This window comes from Suncus etruscus, chromosome 5 (genome assembly GCF_024139225.1).
Source record: "Suncus etruscus isolate mSunEtr1 chromosome 5, mSunEtr1.pri.cur, whole genome shotgun sequence".
In the NCBI taxonomy this organism is placed as follows: domain Eukaryota; kingdom Metazoa; phylum Chordata; class Mammalia; order Eulipotyphla; family Soricidae; genus Suncus; species Suncus etruscus.
The window spans coordinates 115,790,391-115,809,266 of NC_064852.1; the positions used below are offsets into that span (position 1 = coordinate 115,790,391).

General features: G+C 45.1%; 1 protein-coding gene across 26 annotated transcripts in view; it reads right to left on the reverse strand.

Annotated features, from left to right (window-relative positions):
* ABI2 (abl interactor 2) overlaps positions 1–11,093 on the reverse strand; it is an 86,825-nt gene extending 75,732 nt beyond the window's left edge. For 11 of the 26 annotated variants that reach the window (XM_049773242.1, XM_049773236.1, XM_049773234.1 and 8 more), the window contains exon 1: positions 10,904–11,091. In XM_049773242.1, the coding sequence (XP_049629199.1) occupies positions 10,904–11,020 (117 nt within the window). In that variant the 5' untranslated portion in view covers positions 11,021–11,091. Of the gene's footprint in view, positions 1–10,903 lie in introns of all 26 variants that reach the window. The other 15 variants (XM_049773241.1, XM_049773229.1, XM_049773249.1 and 12 more) reach the window with 3 other exon arrangements.
* Between the last annotated feature and the right edge of the window lie 7,783 nt (positions 11,094–18,876).

The following is an 18,876-nucleotide window of genomic DNA, read 5'->3' on the forward strand; positions in this document are numbered from 1 at the left end:
CTCAAGGGTTACTCCTAGAAAAGCTTTGGGGACCATCCAGTACAAGCTGTACCATCTCTCTAACCAAAAGATAATTCTACTCATCATCTGTACCAAAAATATTTACATTTGTAATACACTGAAAGAGGAAGGAATAAGATACATATTGAAAATACAAAGAGTCACTATTTAGAAAAGCCAGAGCACAGCGGGGCGGGCACTTGCGTGGCACATAGCTCACCCAAGTTCAATTATCAGCATCCCACGTGGTCCCCAGAGCCTGCTAGGAGTAATTTCTAAGCGCAGAGTCAGGTGTGAGCAGGTCTGACCTGAGTACTGCCAGGTGTAGCCCAAAAGCCAAAAAGGAAAAAAAAAAAAATCTGCTTAGAAAAATGGCAAGACAGGGCAGAGTGATGATAGCTCAGCAGATAGAGCCCTTGCCTTGCACACAGCTGACTCAGGTTTGATCTCCAGCATCCCATATGGTGCCCCTGAGCTCACAAAGGAGGAACACAAAGTCAAATTCATGCTCCCCACAAAGAAAATGGAAAAACATCTCATGGAATGGAATGAAAGGCAACACAGTTATTATAATAACACTTCAGAAACAAACAAATTAATACACCAAAACAATCAAAATTAAAATCCTAGTTGTCCATTTTCAAAAAGGGACATATAAAATTACAGGATCTCAATGTCAACACAATTTTTCTGTTTCTGTTTCTGGCAGTGTTCAGAAGCTAGTCCTAGGGGTACTCAAAGAGACCATGATGTAACGAGAACTGAACCTGGGTCTCTGCATAGGTCCAAGCATATAGCCCTTGTAGATGTCTCTCGGTCCCTCCAAATACTCTGGAAATCAGAAATGAACTTGGAGAGGAGAGAGCAGAGGTGAGCATCCTGCATGCAGCTGATCCCTCTTAGATCACTAATACTGTTTGCAAATTCCCCCCAACCCCCCACCCCCGCCTTTCAAAGCATCACAAAGTACATCCCCGAAGAGCCCAGAACACTGCTGGGTGTGGCCCCAGAGGGTACCCAGCCCAGAGTACCATCAGTAGGCCCAGGTCATCCCTGACACCACAGGGCCTGAACTGCACTGCAGTCTCAAACCCCTGCATTGAGCATATGGTCTGGGATTTCCAGAAGAGGTCATCAATCAGGCCTTCTGAGCTCTGCTTGGAGGCAACCAAAGTTATTCCAGAAAAGGGCAGAATCAAAACAGCATGGCACTGCCATTCATTGGCCACAGATCAATGTAACAGAAGTGAAAGGAGAAACCACGCAGCTATGGTCAACTCTAGAGGCAGGTGCCGAAACTAGTCGATGAGAAATTTTCAACAGATGATGCGAGAACTGGAGAGGCATATTCCAAAGAAGAAACCTGCAGAGATGGAGAAAGAGTCCAAAGAGCTGGAACCCATGTGATGTGTAATCAATATCCACGTGTGATCGAGGGGACATGGCCCCCGGCACAAAAGACGTGCTGGGTGTGGTCCAAAAGACAAGAAAGAAAAAGGTGGACTTGTTAGATAACATTTTGTTTCACCCAAAACAAACATCATCACTGGTTCCTTTGTTCACAACTTGGTTTTACTACAAAACAAAGATGGTCTTTTATGTAAACCTAGGCGGGACCAGCTCAGGATAGCCTCAGATATCTGTCCTTATTCTCTGTCCTTATTCCCCCACCTGGGGGTTGTCTCTGTACTCTGTACTCTGTTCGGGCAAGCATAGAGCTCTCCATACAAGGTAGAAGATTGCCAGACTACAAGTGTTTCACCCACAATTTAGTCTGGATTATTTTGCGTGCAACCCTGCTTCAGACCTGTTCACCATGGGATGAAAATACAGTGCATGGGGTGATTTTACATGGACCCTTAACTAAAGCCATATGAAAACTAAATGGATGGAGCCAGAGTGATAGCACAGTGGTAGGGGCATTTGCCTTGCATGCTGCTGACCCAGAAAGGACAGACCCGGGTTTAATCCCTAGCATCCAATGTGGTCCCTGAGTGATTCGTGAGTGCAGAGCCAGGAATAACCCGAGCACCAGTGGGTATGGCCCAAAAAACAAAAACAAAAAATTAAACTAAATGGCTAGCATTAAGTGTTATGTGATAGGCAGACTTTTACTTACACAACTAAAAATCATAATTTTACATACTAATAAACTGCAAAAATTGTAGATGACAAAAACCTATAAAGCCTATTAATTTATGTCAATAGTTTTAATTTCTCCTAAGTGATTCAAGATTTTTTTTAATTTTTGTGAACCTTGTCTGCTCTTCCAGACATTAAAATAAAAAAGGTTTTCCTTTTAGTTTCTGGGGCTTTTTTGGGTTTTTTTTTTTTTTTTTTTTCTATGTTTAGCTGGTGATTGGTTTTTAGGCCACATCTGGATGAGCTCAGGGCTTACTCCTGATCCCTACTGGATCACTCCTGGCAGAGCTCAGGGGACCAGAGGCAGTGCTGAGGATCAACAGGGCGTCAGTGACCTGTAAGGATCTTCTCCCTTGTAGTAACTGTCTAACCCCCAGGAGGAAAAAAAGATTTTAAAAAAGAAAAATTTGGGAGAGAGAGAGTGCGAGAGAGAGCGAGAGAGCGCGAGAGAGAGGGGGGGGGGGGGGAGAGAGAGAGAGAGAGAGAGAGAGAGAGAGAGAGAGAGAGAGAGAGAGAGAGAAGAGAGACAGACAGACAGACACTGGAGAAATTCAGCAAATAGGGCACAACCAACCTGGATTCACCCCCACTCCCTAACCCTGTGCAGAGCCAGGAATGACCCCCTGAGCACTGCTGGGTGTGGCCCCAAAACAATACACAACAAATAGGTTCAATCCTCAAATATTCTCTCCTGGCAGAAAACATGTGGGTCTTAACCCAGTACTCAAATTTGTTGTTGTTGTTGTTGTTGTTGTATACTGTGGGAGAAACCTGCCCTGTCTGTGTGAGGTCCAGGGTCCAACCTTCAGCACTGCCTGCATAAGAACAGCCAATGTTGCTGCAGCTATTGTGGAGGCACAGGTGGTAGTAAGGGGAAACGGTGCTTCCATCTTCACTTCCCTTCTATTATATTGTTTGGTAGGTGCTGGAATTTCCTAACACTGCATCCCCTTGCTTCCCTGCAAAGGCTTTAATAGATAAACAAATAAGGCAAATATTATAGCCAGCAAAACCAAAAGAGCAGCCCCAAGGGTTATTTATTCATCTCTAACGAGTTCCCAATCCCACTTCTCACAGGACTCGAAATGGCAGCAGAAATGACTAGACTGGTAGCTCCAGGACTTACTTACAACTCATTTCCTTGTATGACAGATGCTCAAGAATTTTTTTTTAAGTGAACAAAAGTTAAAAAAATAGAATTAGGCCGAGACTGTGGCTCAAGTGGCCCGAGTGTGTGAGACTGCGGCACAGTTCCAAGCACCAAAAGGCCTCAATTCACACACTTGGTGTCTGACCCCCCAGGCAACAGCAGTAACAATAATATAGCAACATAGCAGACACAGCTCAGGGGGCTGAGAGCAACTTCAGAAGGCTCTCTGAGAAAGAGCCCCAGCACAAAGCCAAGAAAAGCCCAGAGCAGTCATGTATGTCCCATATGCCTAAAAAGGGGGTGATAGGGGGAAACATCAACTGTTTTCAATGGTGTTAGATGAATGAACCAGTGCTTGCTCTCTTTCTCTCTCTCTCTCTCTCCCCTTTCTCACTCTCCCTTTTTCTCCCTCTCTCTCCCTCTCCCCACTCTCTCCTAACTCCCCCACACCTCAAACAGCATCCTTTAGTCCCAGCATGTATGAGCACTAGCAACCCTGACAAAATAATGCCTGTCACCAAGAGATACTTCTACTGCTTCATGAAAAGACCGAATTCCCTGAACAGACATTTTCTGATTGTGCCACTTATCCCAGCTCTGCTCCAGGGGCCAAGCCATGACAAAGAGACAAAACTCCCGATGGACTTGTGGGCCTCCTAGTTCAGGGAGACCAGCAAATAAACACAGGGAAGGATTCAGTTCATCACAGAGAAGCCATCTATAATTATTTCCCACAGATGGGAAGGAGTCACCTGGCATCTGTGAAACAAGTCTGGAGGTAGAAGAGGGTCACTCTGATTTCCAAATTTCTAAAGGAATGTTCAAGCACATCTATGCTAGTCGCTGTACATGAAGGGGCAGTAGACAAAATCCAGCTGAAAGAGCTCAGGGGCAGTAGACAAAATCCAGCTGAAAGAGCTCGCCTTGCCTTTCACTTTGATCCAGGCTGAATCCTCAGCACCCCGCATGGTTCTCAGGGACCCACCAAGGAATGAGCCCTGAGCACAGCCAGGGTAGTCCCAAATTAAACAAACAAAAAAAAGTAAATGTTAGTGAAAAGATACTGAGGCAGAAGTATGCCTGGTATGTTTTAAAAGAGGCCAGAGAGTAAGAGGCCCAGTGAGTAAGAGGGAAGGAATATGACAGATGATTGAGAGGAGAAGGTGCCTCACCTGAGCTTAGGCAGCTGGAAGGACTTGTTCTTATGGGGAGTGGGGCGAGGGTGGGGGTGGGGGGGTCCCCAAGACGGTTCTCGACAGAACTGAGTGGATCGACATTCTTTGAAAAGATCACTCTGGTTGCTGTGGCTTTCAAACCAGCTACAATTCAATTTGCTGTAACCCTTTCGGAGAAATGAGGCTAGCATGAGCCAAGTGGGTGGCTGGCTTGAGCGATGCTGGGAAACAGCTCAAGTGGCTGATACACAGAGAAATACAGCAGGACTACAGGCGTCTCTCTCAGAAAGTCATGTGTGCAGCTGCTCAGACCCATGTCAGATCCCTGATACCACAAAGGTCTGCTGAGGATCAGGTGTGAATCCTGAGCAGAGGCAAGGTCAGCCCTGAGCACCATCAGGAGTGATCCAAAAAAAAACCAAACAAAAAGTATTTCGTCAAGATGATAAAATGTCTTAGGATTTAAACAAATTAAAATAGGATCTATAGTAATTGTAAATTAAATGATACTATTTGGCCATATGATCTAAAGACTCCTCTCTGAAGCTCTAAGCTTTGTAGAGAATAAAGAAAAAATAATTTTTTTCATTTTTGGGCTACCAGGGAGAGATACAGGGGCGACGTCCCACATAGTGGTCAGGGCACTGAGTCACAGTGACGCTCAGGAACCCAGGCATGCCTGGGGTGATCCTGTGTGCAAAGGTCTCCCTCCAGCCCTTTAAACTGCTGCTCAGACTTCTACTACATCACTATTTTAGAATATTTTGTTGGGGTTGGAGCAATAGAGCAGCGATAGGGTGTTTGCCTTGCACATAGCCAACCCAGGACAGACCTCAGTTCGATACCGGCGTCCCATGTGGTTCCCCAATCCAGGAGCGATTTCTGAGTGCATAGCTAAGAGCAACCCTTGAGCATCATCAGGTGTGGCCCCCAAAAAAATGAATGTTTTGTTTTGGGAACATGCCCATTAGTGCTCAGAGATTACCCCTGACATATAGGATGCCAGGAATAAAACTTGAGTCAGTCACATGAAAGGCAAGAACCATGCCAGCTATATTCTCTTGCCAGCCCTTGAAATTCAAATAACTTATATATGATTATTTGTGTAGTGACCATGAACCATAACCTAATATGATACCCTTTTTTTTTTGAGGTGTGCCACACACCTGGCAGTGCTCAGGGGTTACTCCTGGCTCTGCGCTCAGGGATCATTCCTGGCAGGCTCAGGGGACCATATGGGTTACCAGAGATCAAACCTAGTTTGGCTGCATACAAGGTAAATGCCCTACCGCTGTGTTACTGCTCCAATCCCCATTCATTTTAATTCTAAAAGTTGTGAATATCTATTTAACTAGGAAACCCTAATTACAAACATAGTTCAATAGTACATAAAAGATTAGGATGCGGGGCCAGAGAGCATGGAAGTAGGACATTTGCCTTGCATGCAGAAGGACAGTGGTTTGAATCCTGGCATCCCATATGGTCCCCTGAGCCTGCCAGGAGCGATTTCTGAGAAGAGTCAGGTGTAACCCCTGAGCGCTGCCGGATGTGACCCAAAACCCAAAACCAAAAAAAATAAAAAAGATTAGGATGCAAGAAATTCTAGCATCACAACAAAACCACGTAACAATGCTCAGGGGTTTATTCATGGCTTTGTGCTCAAGTAATTGCACCTAGCAGTGCTCAGGGGACCATAAGTGATACCAGGGAACCAAACAGGTTGGCTACATACAAGACAAGTGTTCTACCCACTGTCCTATCTCTCTGGCCTCTTTGGCCCCCAATACAAGCATCTTTGAACCTTCAATCAGATCTCATCATCTTTTTTGGCTTTGGGCCTCACTTGGCAGTGCTCAGGGGTTACTCCTGACTCTGCACTCAGAAATCACTCTTGGCAATACTTGGGGAACCACATGAAATGCCAGGGATTGAACCTGGATCGACCAGGTTTGCAAGGCAAACGCGCTCCCTGGTGTGCTATCTCTCAGGCCCCGTAAGTGAGTCATTCCTCAGCAGCTAAAAGATAAGAGTCAGGCACCACCTATCAGTCCTCACATCTCTACTCTCAGATGACCTTCTCCTTTAAACTAGGTATAGTTGAGGTTCCTTTCTTTGTCAGAACAGAAATCAAAAAAGAAACATTATCATCTCTATGGCATCCTTGAAGCTTTTCTCATTTTCCAATTGTTTTGGGGAACAACTGTACTTGAGGAACCACATGAAATGCCAGGGATTGAACCTGGGGATCCCTCATACAAAGCATGGGCTCTGACCCTTTAAGCCATATTCCTAAATACAGGTTTCTCTTTATTTTAATAGGGGGGAGGTGGTGGGGGTTGTTCCCAAGCAATGCTAAGGAGGCTGGGGTGGGGTGTCCCTGTGATTCTGGGCCACTGCAAAGGCATGAAGATATGATGCTGCTCAAGTTCTATGGAGCTAGGGAGACTAGATTACCCAGACCACTCAGGGGTGCTAAGAGACAGGGTGTCAGAACCACCACAGGCAAAATTCAGGGAGTCCAGTGGAGCTACAATTAAACAGGAGTCAGCCCACGGGAAGTCATACACAATATGTATAACTTAACCTCCAATATTTCTCTGCCCACACCCAGGTTTCTTTGTAAAGAAAGTAAAGAGATCATATAAAACCTGTAGATAATCTAAAACCTGAGGCTGGAGGACAGGAAAGGACTTACAGTTTGGTCCCCAGCATTCTCTATGGTCCCCTAAGCACAGACAGAAGTAATCCCTGAGCATCTTTTGAGTGTGGCCAAAAAATATAGATATATATCAAAGCATCTGAACCCATATTTGTAAAGCTATAGTTGCACGTGTTTCTTCCTTAATAGCTAAATATTTTGTGATAACTTTTCAGCAAGAATCATGCATTCTAAAAGCTCTTGTCAAATATAAAATTTAGATCTTTGCATTACTTTATTCATTTCTGATTTCATTTAGTCATGATTTTATGATCCCTTTTCATGAAACAAGGCATATGTTTGTTGATACAGAATAAAGGAAAGCTACCAATGACAACTTCTGCATTATTCAAAGAAAAGAAACACTTCGGAGCCTGAATTGTCTCAAACGAATGCCCACATGCTTTGCATTTTTGAGGCCAAATATTCCATCACCAGGACTAAGTATTGCACCCACCCCCAAGCACAGCACTACCTGGAATGACCCCTGTCAATTCCCCAGCACAGATGAGAGATCTCGGCAACAGTCGGGTCCCCAGCATACTGCAAGGTAGCACTGCAACATAGCATGGGACTAATACACATTTAATTTCAGGGCAATCCAACAGTTTACCTTCTTTCGCTCAGCTTGCACGCCAAATATAACTTTCAACGATAGTGGTTTTAATAACCTTTTTAACATCGTTCTACATAAAGTCAACAACTTGAGAACTGAGCAAAGAACCCTGCCACTTATTACATACCATCAACAGAGCTGTCCCTTTTCCTGCCTTATGGGTAAAAATTGAATTTCCACATAATTAATTGAGTGTGGGGTCAACTAATTTATGGACGTGGTAGAACCTGATGGCCCATGTTGAGCGTCAAGTGACCTCCTGCCCAGAGATACCAGTTGAGGATCTTCTGCTGCAGGATCCAGGCAGTAGGAACCTCTGCTCTCTCCTTCTCTAGTAATACGCAGTGCTGGTCAGATGGGCAGGTGGGGAGGAAGGGTCAACACAAACCCGTCAGCCACATTCTACCATCAACTCCCCAGTCAACAATTCACACCAGGTGAGGCATCAACTGAAGAGAATAGCAATAATGTTCCCAGCGGACCCTAAATTTTCATAATCATCCGAGATGCAAAGAAAAAATATCTGTTAAAGCAAAATAGAAAAAAGAAAAAAATAAACACAGTCTTTTAAAAACCTAAATCAATAATAGAGACTGAATTTTTAAGTGCCACCACATGAAACTGAGTCCAACTGCTATAGATGACAGTAACTTCTTATCTGATTGAAGCAGAAATTTATAGCATATGACAACAAGGGGCCCCATTAACCTCGTAGCTTTATTAATATATATTCTTTGATCTTTATGTAACAATTGTAGCTAGGAGCAATTACACCTACAAATCACAATAAAAAATTCCCTGCCAAGAAGATACAATTTCATCTCTTCACTTACTGGCAAAAACTGCAACCCAATCACTTTTCCACACTCAATTTATTTTATTTATTTTCTGGCTCTCTCCATTAGTATGCTGCAGGAGGTGAGAGAATGAATATGCTACAGTGCTCCCAACTTACCTTTCATAGACAACATGAATCCCCTGAGGACAGAGGCTCTAACTTCTGGCCCACTGAAGTATAATCTAGCACAGTATGTGGTATTCATTTGCTCACAGATCAGCCTCGCCGCCTGATTATGCTACATTTTGTAGACATTTAGTGGCTATATCAACACTACACATAATGGCAGAAAACAGAAGACCTTGGAATAATATATTTAGTAAAAAAAAACAAACAAACAAAAACAAAACAAGGGCAACAGATGCAGTTTCAGAGGTCGAGCAGATGCCCTGTGTATTTTGTGAGGCCTTGGGTTTGATTCCCTGTATAGGAAAAAAAAAAAAAAAAAAAAAGCAACCTCTGAGCCTCTGAATTTCTTTTATCCCACTATCTGCAAAGCAGCCTAGAAACAAGGACAATGTCATTTTTGTGTGACTTTTTGATGGAAGACACATTCTTTTCCAACTGGAGACACCTCCTTGGAGATAAATGGCTTAGACTCTCGGATACAAAATGTTCTTCCCCAAGACAATCCTGAGCTCCATGTAATGGCAATCCGGTAAAATTTCACAGTATCATCCTTGCTTAACCGTGCAATCTCACAAAATTTATGCATCTATACATGTGACACTTTTTCTTCCACCAAGACTGAAGAATGTTTCCCAATATAGCTCTGCTAAGAAGGATAACTGCAGAGAAGCAGAGAGGTGGGGAGTCAGGACCACATTAAAGAAGCAATTTAACATACCTTTCATTTCCACCTTCACCCCAAGAGAATTTAAACGAGAAGGGGAAAATGGACGCAGCCCCTGGGATTCAGAATAAGGCATAAAACAGAAGATGCTGAATCTGCAAACTGCCCCTTTTAATCTGACTGCACAAACCATTTTTCATGACCCCTCCCTTTCTTTTTCCTTTAACCCACAGGATCCTTTGCTGCATCTGGGGGTACCTGGTTCTCAGCTCACCCAGGATTCCCCCCCCCCCACCTCACCCCACCCCCGCCCACACTCCACACCCATCACACACTCAGCGCTACAAATATTCCCGGGAGCCAAGTCAATCACAATAGGAAAAATCAAAACTAGAGGTTCATTTCCTAGTTCTCGCCACCTCCCGAAAAAAAAAGATTCAATTATTCAATTCTAACGGAATGGGAGGGGAGGGAAGCCGGGTCATTATCATGCAGCTCCTCCTCCACCATGAGGGGAAATAAATTGAAAATAACTTGCCAAAAGCGACAACTGCTATTCGGAATCCCTTTTAAGACCATAAAAACAACCTCCTGGTCCTCCACAAAAAAGGTCTTTCGAAGCATTCGCCTATGCAGAAAACCCAGGCACTTTACTTTGCAGCAATGTAGTCCGTTCAGGAGTCCTCAGAGCCTGGGGGATGGGGAATGACCCACAGCTTCCAAATAGGGGAGCAAATAATGTCAAAATCAAAAGGCCCAGACTGGCAGCGACTGCGGGGGCGACCCGGGCAGGAGAGAGGGGGCGGCGGAGACACGGTACACAACACATACACCACACACACACACACACACACACACACACACACACACACACACACACATTCCCCGCACTCTGGGCTGATTCCTGGCTTTGCAAAATGTTTGCAGGCTCCAATTCGCACACGCAAACACACACACACACACACACACACACACACACACACTCAGGGCTGATCCCCATCTTTGCAAAATGTTTGCAAGCTCCAATTTGCACACACACACACACACACACCGCACGCAAGGCTGATGCTCGGCTTTGCAATATATCTGCAAGCTACCATTTGCACGTTTGCACACACACACGTACTCCGGGCTTTGCAAAATGTTTGCAGGCAGGGGCTGCTTGCTTGCTTGCTTGCTTGCTTGCTTGCTTGCTTGCTTGCTTGCTTGCTTGCTTGCTTGCTTGCTTGCTTGCTTGCTTGCTTGCTTGCTTGCTTGCTTGCTTGCTTGCTTGCTTGCTTGCTTGCTTGCTTGCTTGCTTGCTTGCTTGCTTGCTTGCTTGCTTGCTTGCTTGCTTGCTTGCTTGCTTGCTTGCTTGCTTGCTTGCCTGCTTGTTTGCCTGCTTCAGCCGGCCCCGGCTCTCACCCCGCAACTCCCCTCCCCGCAGGGCCGCGGCCCCCGCCCCGGCAGCCCGCAGCCCGCAGCCCGCAGCCCGGCGCCGCCGCGACGCACCTGGATGTAGTTGTTCTCGCAGTAGTCGGCCACGCGCTCCAGGTTGGTGTAGCTGTCGAACAGGGCCCGGCGGCCCCCCGGGATCTCCTCCTCCAGCAGCATCTGCAGCTCCGCCATCTTCACATCCTCCTCGGGCCCCGCAGACGAGCGCGGCCGGGGTGCCCGGGACCCGGCACCGAGCGGCGGCGGCGGCGGCGACGAGCGAGAAGCCGGCCCGGCACCGCTCTGCTCCGCGCGCGGCCGGGGGGCCGGGGCCGGGGCCGGGGCTGGGCCGGGCTGGGTGGCGGGCCGGGGACCTGGACGGGCCGGGCCGGGCGGGCGGGAGGGGCGCACGACGGCCGACTCGGGGACGGTCACCGCGGAGACGGCCCGGCCGGGCGCGCACGCGCACGCACACTCGCTCCGTCCCGCCCCCACTTCCGGCGTCTCCTAGCAACGGCGCGCGAGGCGCGGGCGCGCGCTGGACCTGGAGGACCCCGCCGCGGCCTTTGTTCGCCGGCGGGCCTGGAAGGCGACCCCGGCCCGGGCCCCGCAGCCCCGCCGCAGGCTCCGCTCTGAGTCCGCCTCGCCACCTGCGGGCCTAAGACCTGAGGCTTAAGCTCTGAGACCCCCCGCCTGCCTCTTCTGGAATGCACAAGAGACTCCCAGGCCCTGAGCCAGATTGCCCTCCCTGCTCCCCAGTTCTCGCTGCGATTTATCCATTCCCGTTCACTGGGGCCACTTCTGCTCTCCCCGGACCTCCCTTTGTACTGCTCTTCTCCCTGATCCGGTCCCCTCACCCAGCTACCTGGCTTGTCAGCTCGACTTCTCACAGCCCTCTGGCTCCCTATCTATGTCAAGTTTTATTGAAAGATATTTTTGAGCTTTGTTCCAAGATGCCTATTTATTGAAAGTTTTGCAAAACAATGGTTTTTTGCTAGTACAGGACTCAAGTCCTTAGCTATCAAGGATCACATAAAACTTGACATGGATTTTCACCTTAGATGTAAGTCCTACAGAAGTTCCATCTTGACTAGAGATTCCCATCTTGCAAAGAATAGTCTGATTTTTGCCCATTGCTGGGATGGGAAGCTCGTGGAGTCCAAGTGGACTATATTTGCAATTTAGAACAGAATTCGTTGTTTCAACTTTTGCTTTCAAAAGATTTCCTAGCCCATTGTCTCGCTCAGTCCTCTCCAGCCTTCTCTCAGACTAGGAGGAAAGTAGTATACATTCTCCTCCAAATGTCATGTTAATGCCTTTTAAAGTCATGCATGGAATTTGTACCAATACAAATTTCTGGTGCAATTTACAAGTTGTCTTTATGACAGACCGGCTGCTTCAAAGGCTATTGGTCCCACCTAAATAGTTTTATTCTTTTTTTTTTTTTTTTTTTTTTTTTGGTTTTTGGGCCACACCCGTTTGGCGCTCAGGGGTTACTCCTGGCAATGTGCTCAGAAATCGCCCCTGGCTTGGGGGGACCATATGGGACGCCGGGGGATCGAACCGCGGTCCTTCCTTGGCTAGCGCTTGCAAGGCAGACACCTTACCTCCAGCACCACCTACCCGGCCCCAATAGTTTTATTCTTAACCACTTTCACCCTCGTCTGTATTACTGTTTCTCCAACTTGAGTGTAAGGAGATTCTTGAAAAATGAATACTGGAGACAGAGCCCTCGTTAGAACACATGTTACACTTGAGACTCATTAGCAAGATGAAACCAGATAGTTCTCCAAATGGCACATAAACTTGCTTCAGGGAGTAAGACATGCAGAGTAATCAGGTGGTAAAAGATATTAGATAAAACAAATTTTTCTTTCAGATCAGACTTTAATGGTTCAAAAAGACCACTGTTAAACTGTAAAAAGCCTATCATGTACACATTCTTCTCCCCTTTTATTTATTCGCAAGTACCACCCTCAGATATAATTTAGGAATTATTCTTCTGGTAAGAATTACTGCAACATTTGGGGCCGGCGTGGTGGCGCTAGAGGTAAGGTGTCTGCCTTGCCTGCAGTAGCCTAGGACGAACCGCAGTTTGATCCCCCCGTGTTCCATATGGTCCCCCTAGCCAGGCGCGATTTCTGAGCACAGAGCCAGGAGTAACCCCTGAGCATCACCAGGTGTAGCCCAAAAACAAAACAAAACAAAAAAGAAAAAGAATTACTGCATCAGGGGCCAGAGTAATAGCACAGCGGTAGGGCATTTGCTTTGCATGTGGCTGACCCAGGACAAACCTAGGTTTGATCCCCGGCATCCCATAAAGTCACCAACCCAGGAGCAATTTCTGAGCACATAGACAGGAATAAACCCTGAGCATCATCGGGTGTGGCCCAAAAACCAAAATAATAATAATAATAATAATAATTGCAACAGAAGTCTAGTACTTTCCAATTCACTTCTGGGGCTGGAGAAAGCATAGTGGGTAGAGTGCTTGCGTTGTATGTGGTAGAACTCTATTTGATTCCCACCTCCCATAGCCCACCAGGAGTGATTCCTGTGAATGCAAAGCCAGGAGTAAACCCTGAGTATTGGCTGTGTGGCCCCAAACAGCAAAAACTCAAATGCTCAAATTAACTTGTGACAATTTTGGGGATATTAACTTCAATATCTAAAAAATCAAAGGGTTAACTCTGGCCAACTGCTCTTAAACCTTAATATGGTTTTATAATCTCCTTGAGGGATTATTAATTCTGCAGTTGCTGGGTACCACCACTAGATTTGCAGAGGTGCTCAGGGCTTGCTCTTAGCTCTGCACACTGGAATTTTTTTTTTTTTTTTTTTGGTTTTTGGGCCACACCCTGTGACGCTCAGGGGTTACTCCTGGCTATGTGCTCAGAAATCGCCCCTGGCTTGGGGAGACCATATGGGACGCCGGGGGATCGAACCGCGGTCCTTCCTTGGCTAGCGCTTGCAAGGCAGACACCTTACCTCCAGCGCCACCTACCCGGCCCCTGCACACTGGAATATTACTGGTAGGGCTTGAGGGACCAGGTAGAGCATCAAGGATTAAACCCTGGTACACCACGTCCAAGACCAGCATCTTATCCATGTACCACCTCTTCAGCCCTACTGTGTGTTTGTGGGGAGGTTAGGGCCACACCTTGAGATGCTCAGGTCTTACTCCCAGCTCTGTGCTCAGGGATCACTCTTAACTAGGGTCCAGGAACTTCTAGGAACTGTGATGTGGTGGATCAGACTCAGGTGAAGCAAGGTCCTTAGTCCTATGTTATGTCTAGAGCCTCTTTTTATTTTTTTCTTTGTTTTTTTGGGCCACACCCGGCGTTGCTCAGGGGTTACTCCTGGCTGTCTGCTCAGAAATAGCTCCTGGCAGGCAGGGGGACCATATGGGACACCGGGATTCGAACCAACCACCTTTGGTCCCAGTTCGGCTGCTTGCAAGGCAAACGACGCTGTGCTGTCTCTCCAGGCCCCTGTCTAGAGCCTCTTAAAAATTTTTTTATTAGGTTAATTTGATTCAATTTCTAGTTTCCACAACTTCCCAGTTGATAGTAGTGTAACTTCCCTTATTGCTCTGAAAGTTCATGATTCCAAGTTCTCGTAACTAGGAATCTCTAGCAAGAGGAACTTGAATCATTCAGAAAGAAATAGAAGACTTAAAGTCACAAACAATTCTGAATAATTTAAGAAAAAAGGAAAGCAGCTAAGGACCAGAGAGATAGAAAAGCAGGTGCGGCCCTTGCTTTACATCAGGGGTCTCAAACTCAATTTACCTGGGGGCCACAGGAGGCAAAGTCCGGGTGAGGCAGGGCCACATAAGGGATTTCGCTTACCGAATATTCGCAATAAAAAATCACATTAGTAAGAAAAAAAATTGCATTCAACATTTGCATACCCCGAACGGAACTGCTCGGGATATGCGAATGTTGAATGTGATTTTTTTTCTTACTAATGTGATTTTTATTGCGATTATTCGGTAAGTGAATAATCGCGAATACTGCGATATTTGAAGGCCGGCCGCGGGCCACAAAATGTTGTACGGAGGGCAGCAAACGGCCCGCGGGCCTCGAGTTTGAGACCCCTGCTTTACATGTCATCACCTTAATTCCACCTCTGGTATCACCAGAAATGATACCTGAGCACAAAACTAGAAATAATCTCTGAGCAGAACCAGATATAGCCCCAAGTATAGCCCCATATATATATATATATATATATATATATATATATATATATATATATATATATATATATATATATATATATATACATACACATATGCATATATATAATCTAAATATATATGCTATGTGTGTAATTGTATATATATACACATACACAAAATCTCAGTAATGGAATTGTTGGCTTTTTGGTTTCTCTCACCTTAACTTTTTGTTTGTTTTTAAGCCACACCCAGCAGTGCTCAGGGTTTATTCCTGGCTCTGTGCTCAGAAATCACTCCTGGCTCAGGGGACCATCTGGGATGCCAGAGATTGAACCCAGGTCTGTCCCAGGTCAGCCGTGTGCAAGGCAAATGCCCTGTTGCTGTGCTATCACTCCAGTCCCTCACCTTAACTTTTCTACTATGGATGTATGTTGTTTTCCTAAGATCCAATTTTCTTCCCAGAGAAAATATATTTATTAATGCAGCCCAGTGGGAATTTCTCAATACAGATTTATTATCAGCTTGATTTTAAAAAAGCATTAAATAAACTTAGTATTTTTATATATTAACTGAGCCCTAAAAGTGCAGTTGATTTTTAAAAATATTATTTCCGATAAGTTATACCTTTGCTTTGTCCAAATTTAAATTCTCATTACCAGGGCCAGAGCAGTGGCGCTAGAGGTAAGGTGTCTGCCTTGCAAGCGCTAGCCTAGGACGTACTGCAGTTCGATTCCCCCGGAGTCCCATATTGTCCCCCACAAGCCAGGAGCAATTTCTTTTTTTTGTTTTTTTTTTTTGGGGGGGGGGTCACACTCGGCAGCGCTCAGGGGTTATTCCTGGCTCTATGCTTAGAAATCACCCCTGGCAGGCACGGGGGACCATATGGGATGCCAGGATTCGAACCACCATCCTTCTGCATGAAAGGCAAACGCCTTACCTCCATGCTATCTCTCCAGTCCCCTCCAGGAGCGATTTCTGAGGGCATAGCCAGGAGTAATTCCTGAGCGTCAAACGGTTGTGGCCAAAAAACAAAACAAACAAAAACATTCTCATTACCATCTTTTGAAAGGATCACATTACATTACCTACAAATTTTAGAGACTTATGAGTTCATAACTTTAATAAGAATGTTTAAGGGGAGCAACAACAAGTACAGTTGAGTAAGACACTTGCCTTGCACAAGGCTGACACAGATTTAATTCCTAGCATCTCATATGATCCCCTCAGCACCACCAGGAGTGATCCCTGAGCATAAAGCCAAGAGTAAGCCCTGAATACACTGGCGCGGCCCAACTACTACCCCCAAGTAAATTTTTAAAACTCTGCCCTATAGCAGAGCAACAAAGCATTTGCCTTGCATGTGGCTTACATGCTTGCATGCATGGTCCCCCGAGCCTCCCAGGACTGATTTCTGAGCACAGAGCCTGGAGTATCCTCTAAGCGCCTCTAGTGTGGCCCAAAATGAACAAACATAAAAGTAATGAATAACAAGAGGGGAAATACCATATAACATGATACAACCTGGAGAAATTATATCCAATTGCTTAGTTATAGTTTCCTGCAAGAGAAAACAAAATAACTCCTTTTCTGTGAAATAGAATTTTTTCCATTAAAACTTAACAATGAACAACATAAACCTGAACCTATTCATAGATAGTGTAGTTCTATGTATAGATTGAGCAAGGGGATAGGCAATTTATCTCAAAAGGCATTTTTGCAAAGAATAAAAATTCTTCAATTCTTCAGTTCCAACTAAAATTGGCTTAACACATGCCTCCCCATAAAATTGTGAATTTGAGAACTAATGCCAAAAAAAAAAAAAAGTAAATAGATTACCATTTCCAAAACCTAACCTTCTGAAATTAGCTTTTATTCAATTTAAAAATATATATATATTCAAATTCTGGAGACAGAATGACAGAGTTCATTCAGAGTTCATAGTTCAGCCAGTAAAGCATTTGCCTTGCACATGGCTGACCCAGGTTCAACCCCCAAATCCCATTTGGTGCTTCAAGCATGCCAAGAGTGATTCCTGAGTGCAGAGCTAGGACAATGAGCCCTGGACACCACAGAGAGTGCCTTCCAAAAAAAATATTATGGGGCTGGAGTGATAGCACAGTGGGTGGGGCATTTGACTTGCATGCTGCTGACCTTGGCTCAATCCTTGACATCCCTTATGGTCCTTGAGGCTGCCTGGAGTGATTTCTGAGTGCAGAACCAGGAGTAACCCCTGAACGCTGCCAGGTGTACCCCAAAAATCCAAAACAAAATCACACATATGTATATTAAAGTTCCTTTAGTAGCTCTGGTTAGGCCACACCCTAGCAGTGCTTTGGGGCTACTCCAGCTCTGTGCTCAGAAGTGACTCCTGGCAGTGCTCAGGGTACCCTATGTGGTACCAGGGATTGAACTGTGGTGGGTTTAAGACTGGTGCCTTATCCCCCTTACTATCTCTCCAGTCCCTATATTATGTTAAATATTTTATTTATTTTTAATTAAGAATTTTATTTATTTATTTTGGGACTTGGGGCCACACCCGACAGTGTTCAAGGGTTACTCCTGGCTCTGCCCTCAGAAGTCACTCCTGGCAGACTCTTGAACCATATGGAAAACCAAGAATCCATCCTAGGTCATCCTAGGTCAGCCGTGCAATGCAAACACCTTATCACTGTGCTATCACTCCAGCCCAATGTTAAATATTTTATAAAACATCATGCCTCACAATATACTATGTTTTTATTACTGAAAAGTAGCTTCTATTTAATAGCATGAGCTGCTGAGTTTGAGGTCTATCTTATTATTTTTCTTATTATGTACTAATTCCACTAGAACCTTAAAATGAATATTAACTGGCCCACAGAAAATCTAATTTCTGATAGTTGACTAATTATTTTGTTTGTTTTTAGACCTACATAGACATGTTCAGGCTCAGTAATCAGGGTCATACCCAGTAGTGCTTGGGAGAATTTATGCAATTAATTAGGAATCAACTCAGGCCTGCTACATGTAATGTCTGTGCTCCAGACAGCTGAGCTAGTTCTCCATCCTTATTTTGTTGACATTTAAAATAACTATCCATTTCTGATCAGTAATATAGCAGACATGGTCTATATAAATTTGTACTGAATAAATTGCTAGCAAAATGGCACAGTACCTAGGGCCCAGAGAGAGAGCACAGCGGTGTTTGCCTTGCAAGCAGCCGATCTTGGACCAAAGGTTATTGGTTCGAATCCCGGTGTCCCATATGGTCCCCTGTGCCTGCCAGGAGCTATTTCTGAGCAGACAGCCAGGAGTAACCCCTGAGCACCGCCAGGTGTGGCCCAAAAACCAAAAAAAAAAAAAAATGGCACAGTACCTAGAAATAAGTCTCCCATGTAGGTCAATGTTCTAAAGGTTATTTTTGATTTCTATGTTTATGAAATGGAAGGTAGACGAGGTTAATGCCCCCCAAGCCATGCTTTATCAAAGTCATTTTATAGAGCTTCTTGAAAAGAAGCAGCAAAAAATAAGTTTGATATTTAAAAACAACAGGGAGCACTGAACTTAACTACTTAACTTAACTAACTATGTTTTCCTCTAAAGGAACGAACACTGTATTTCTCAGAAAATAGTTAAATACTTCTATATCTAATTGTCTATCTTTATGAATAAGCAGATGAGTCATATTTCATAGGATTTTATGATGATATTTCAGTGGGTAATCCATCTTATCTCCCAGCAAATTAACCATTGGAAATTATGATAAGAATACAGGAAAATAAGTTTCTTTAATGTAACGGGGTTTAAGATAAGAGATCTTGGGCAGGAGTGACAGTACAACAGGCAGGGCACTTGGCTGGCAGAAACAGGAGTAAGACCTGGGCACAGC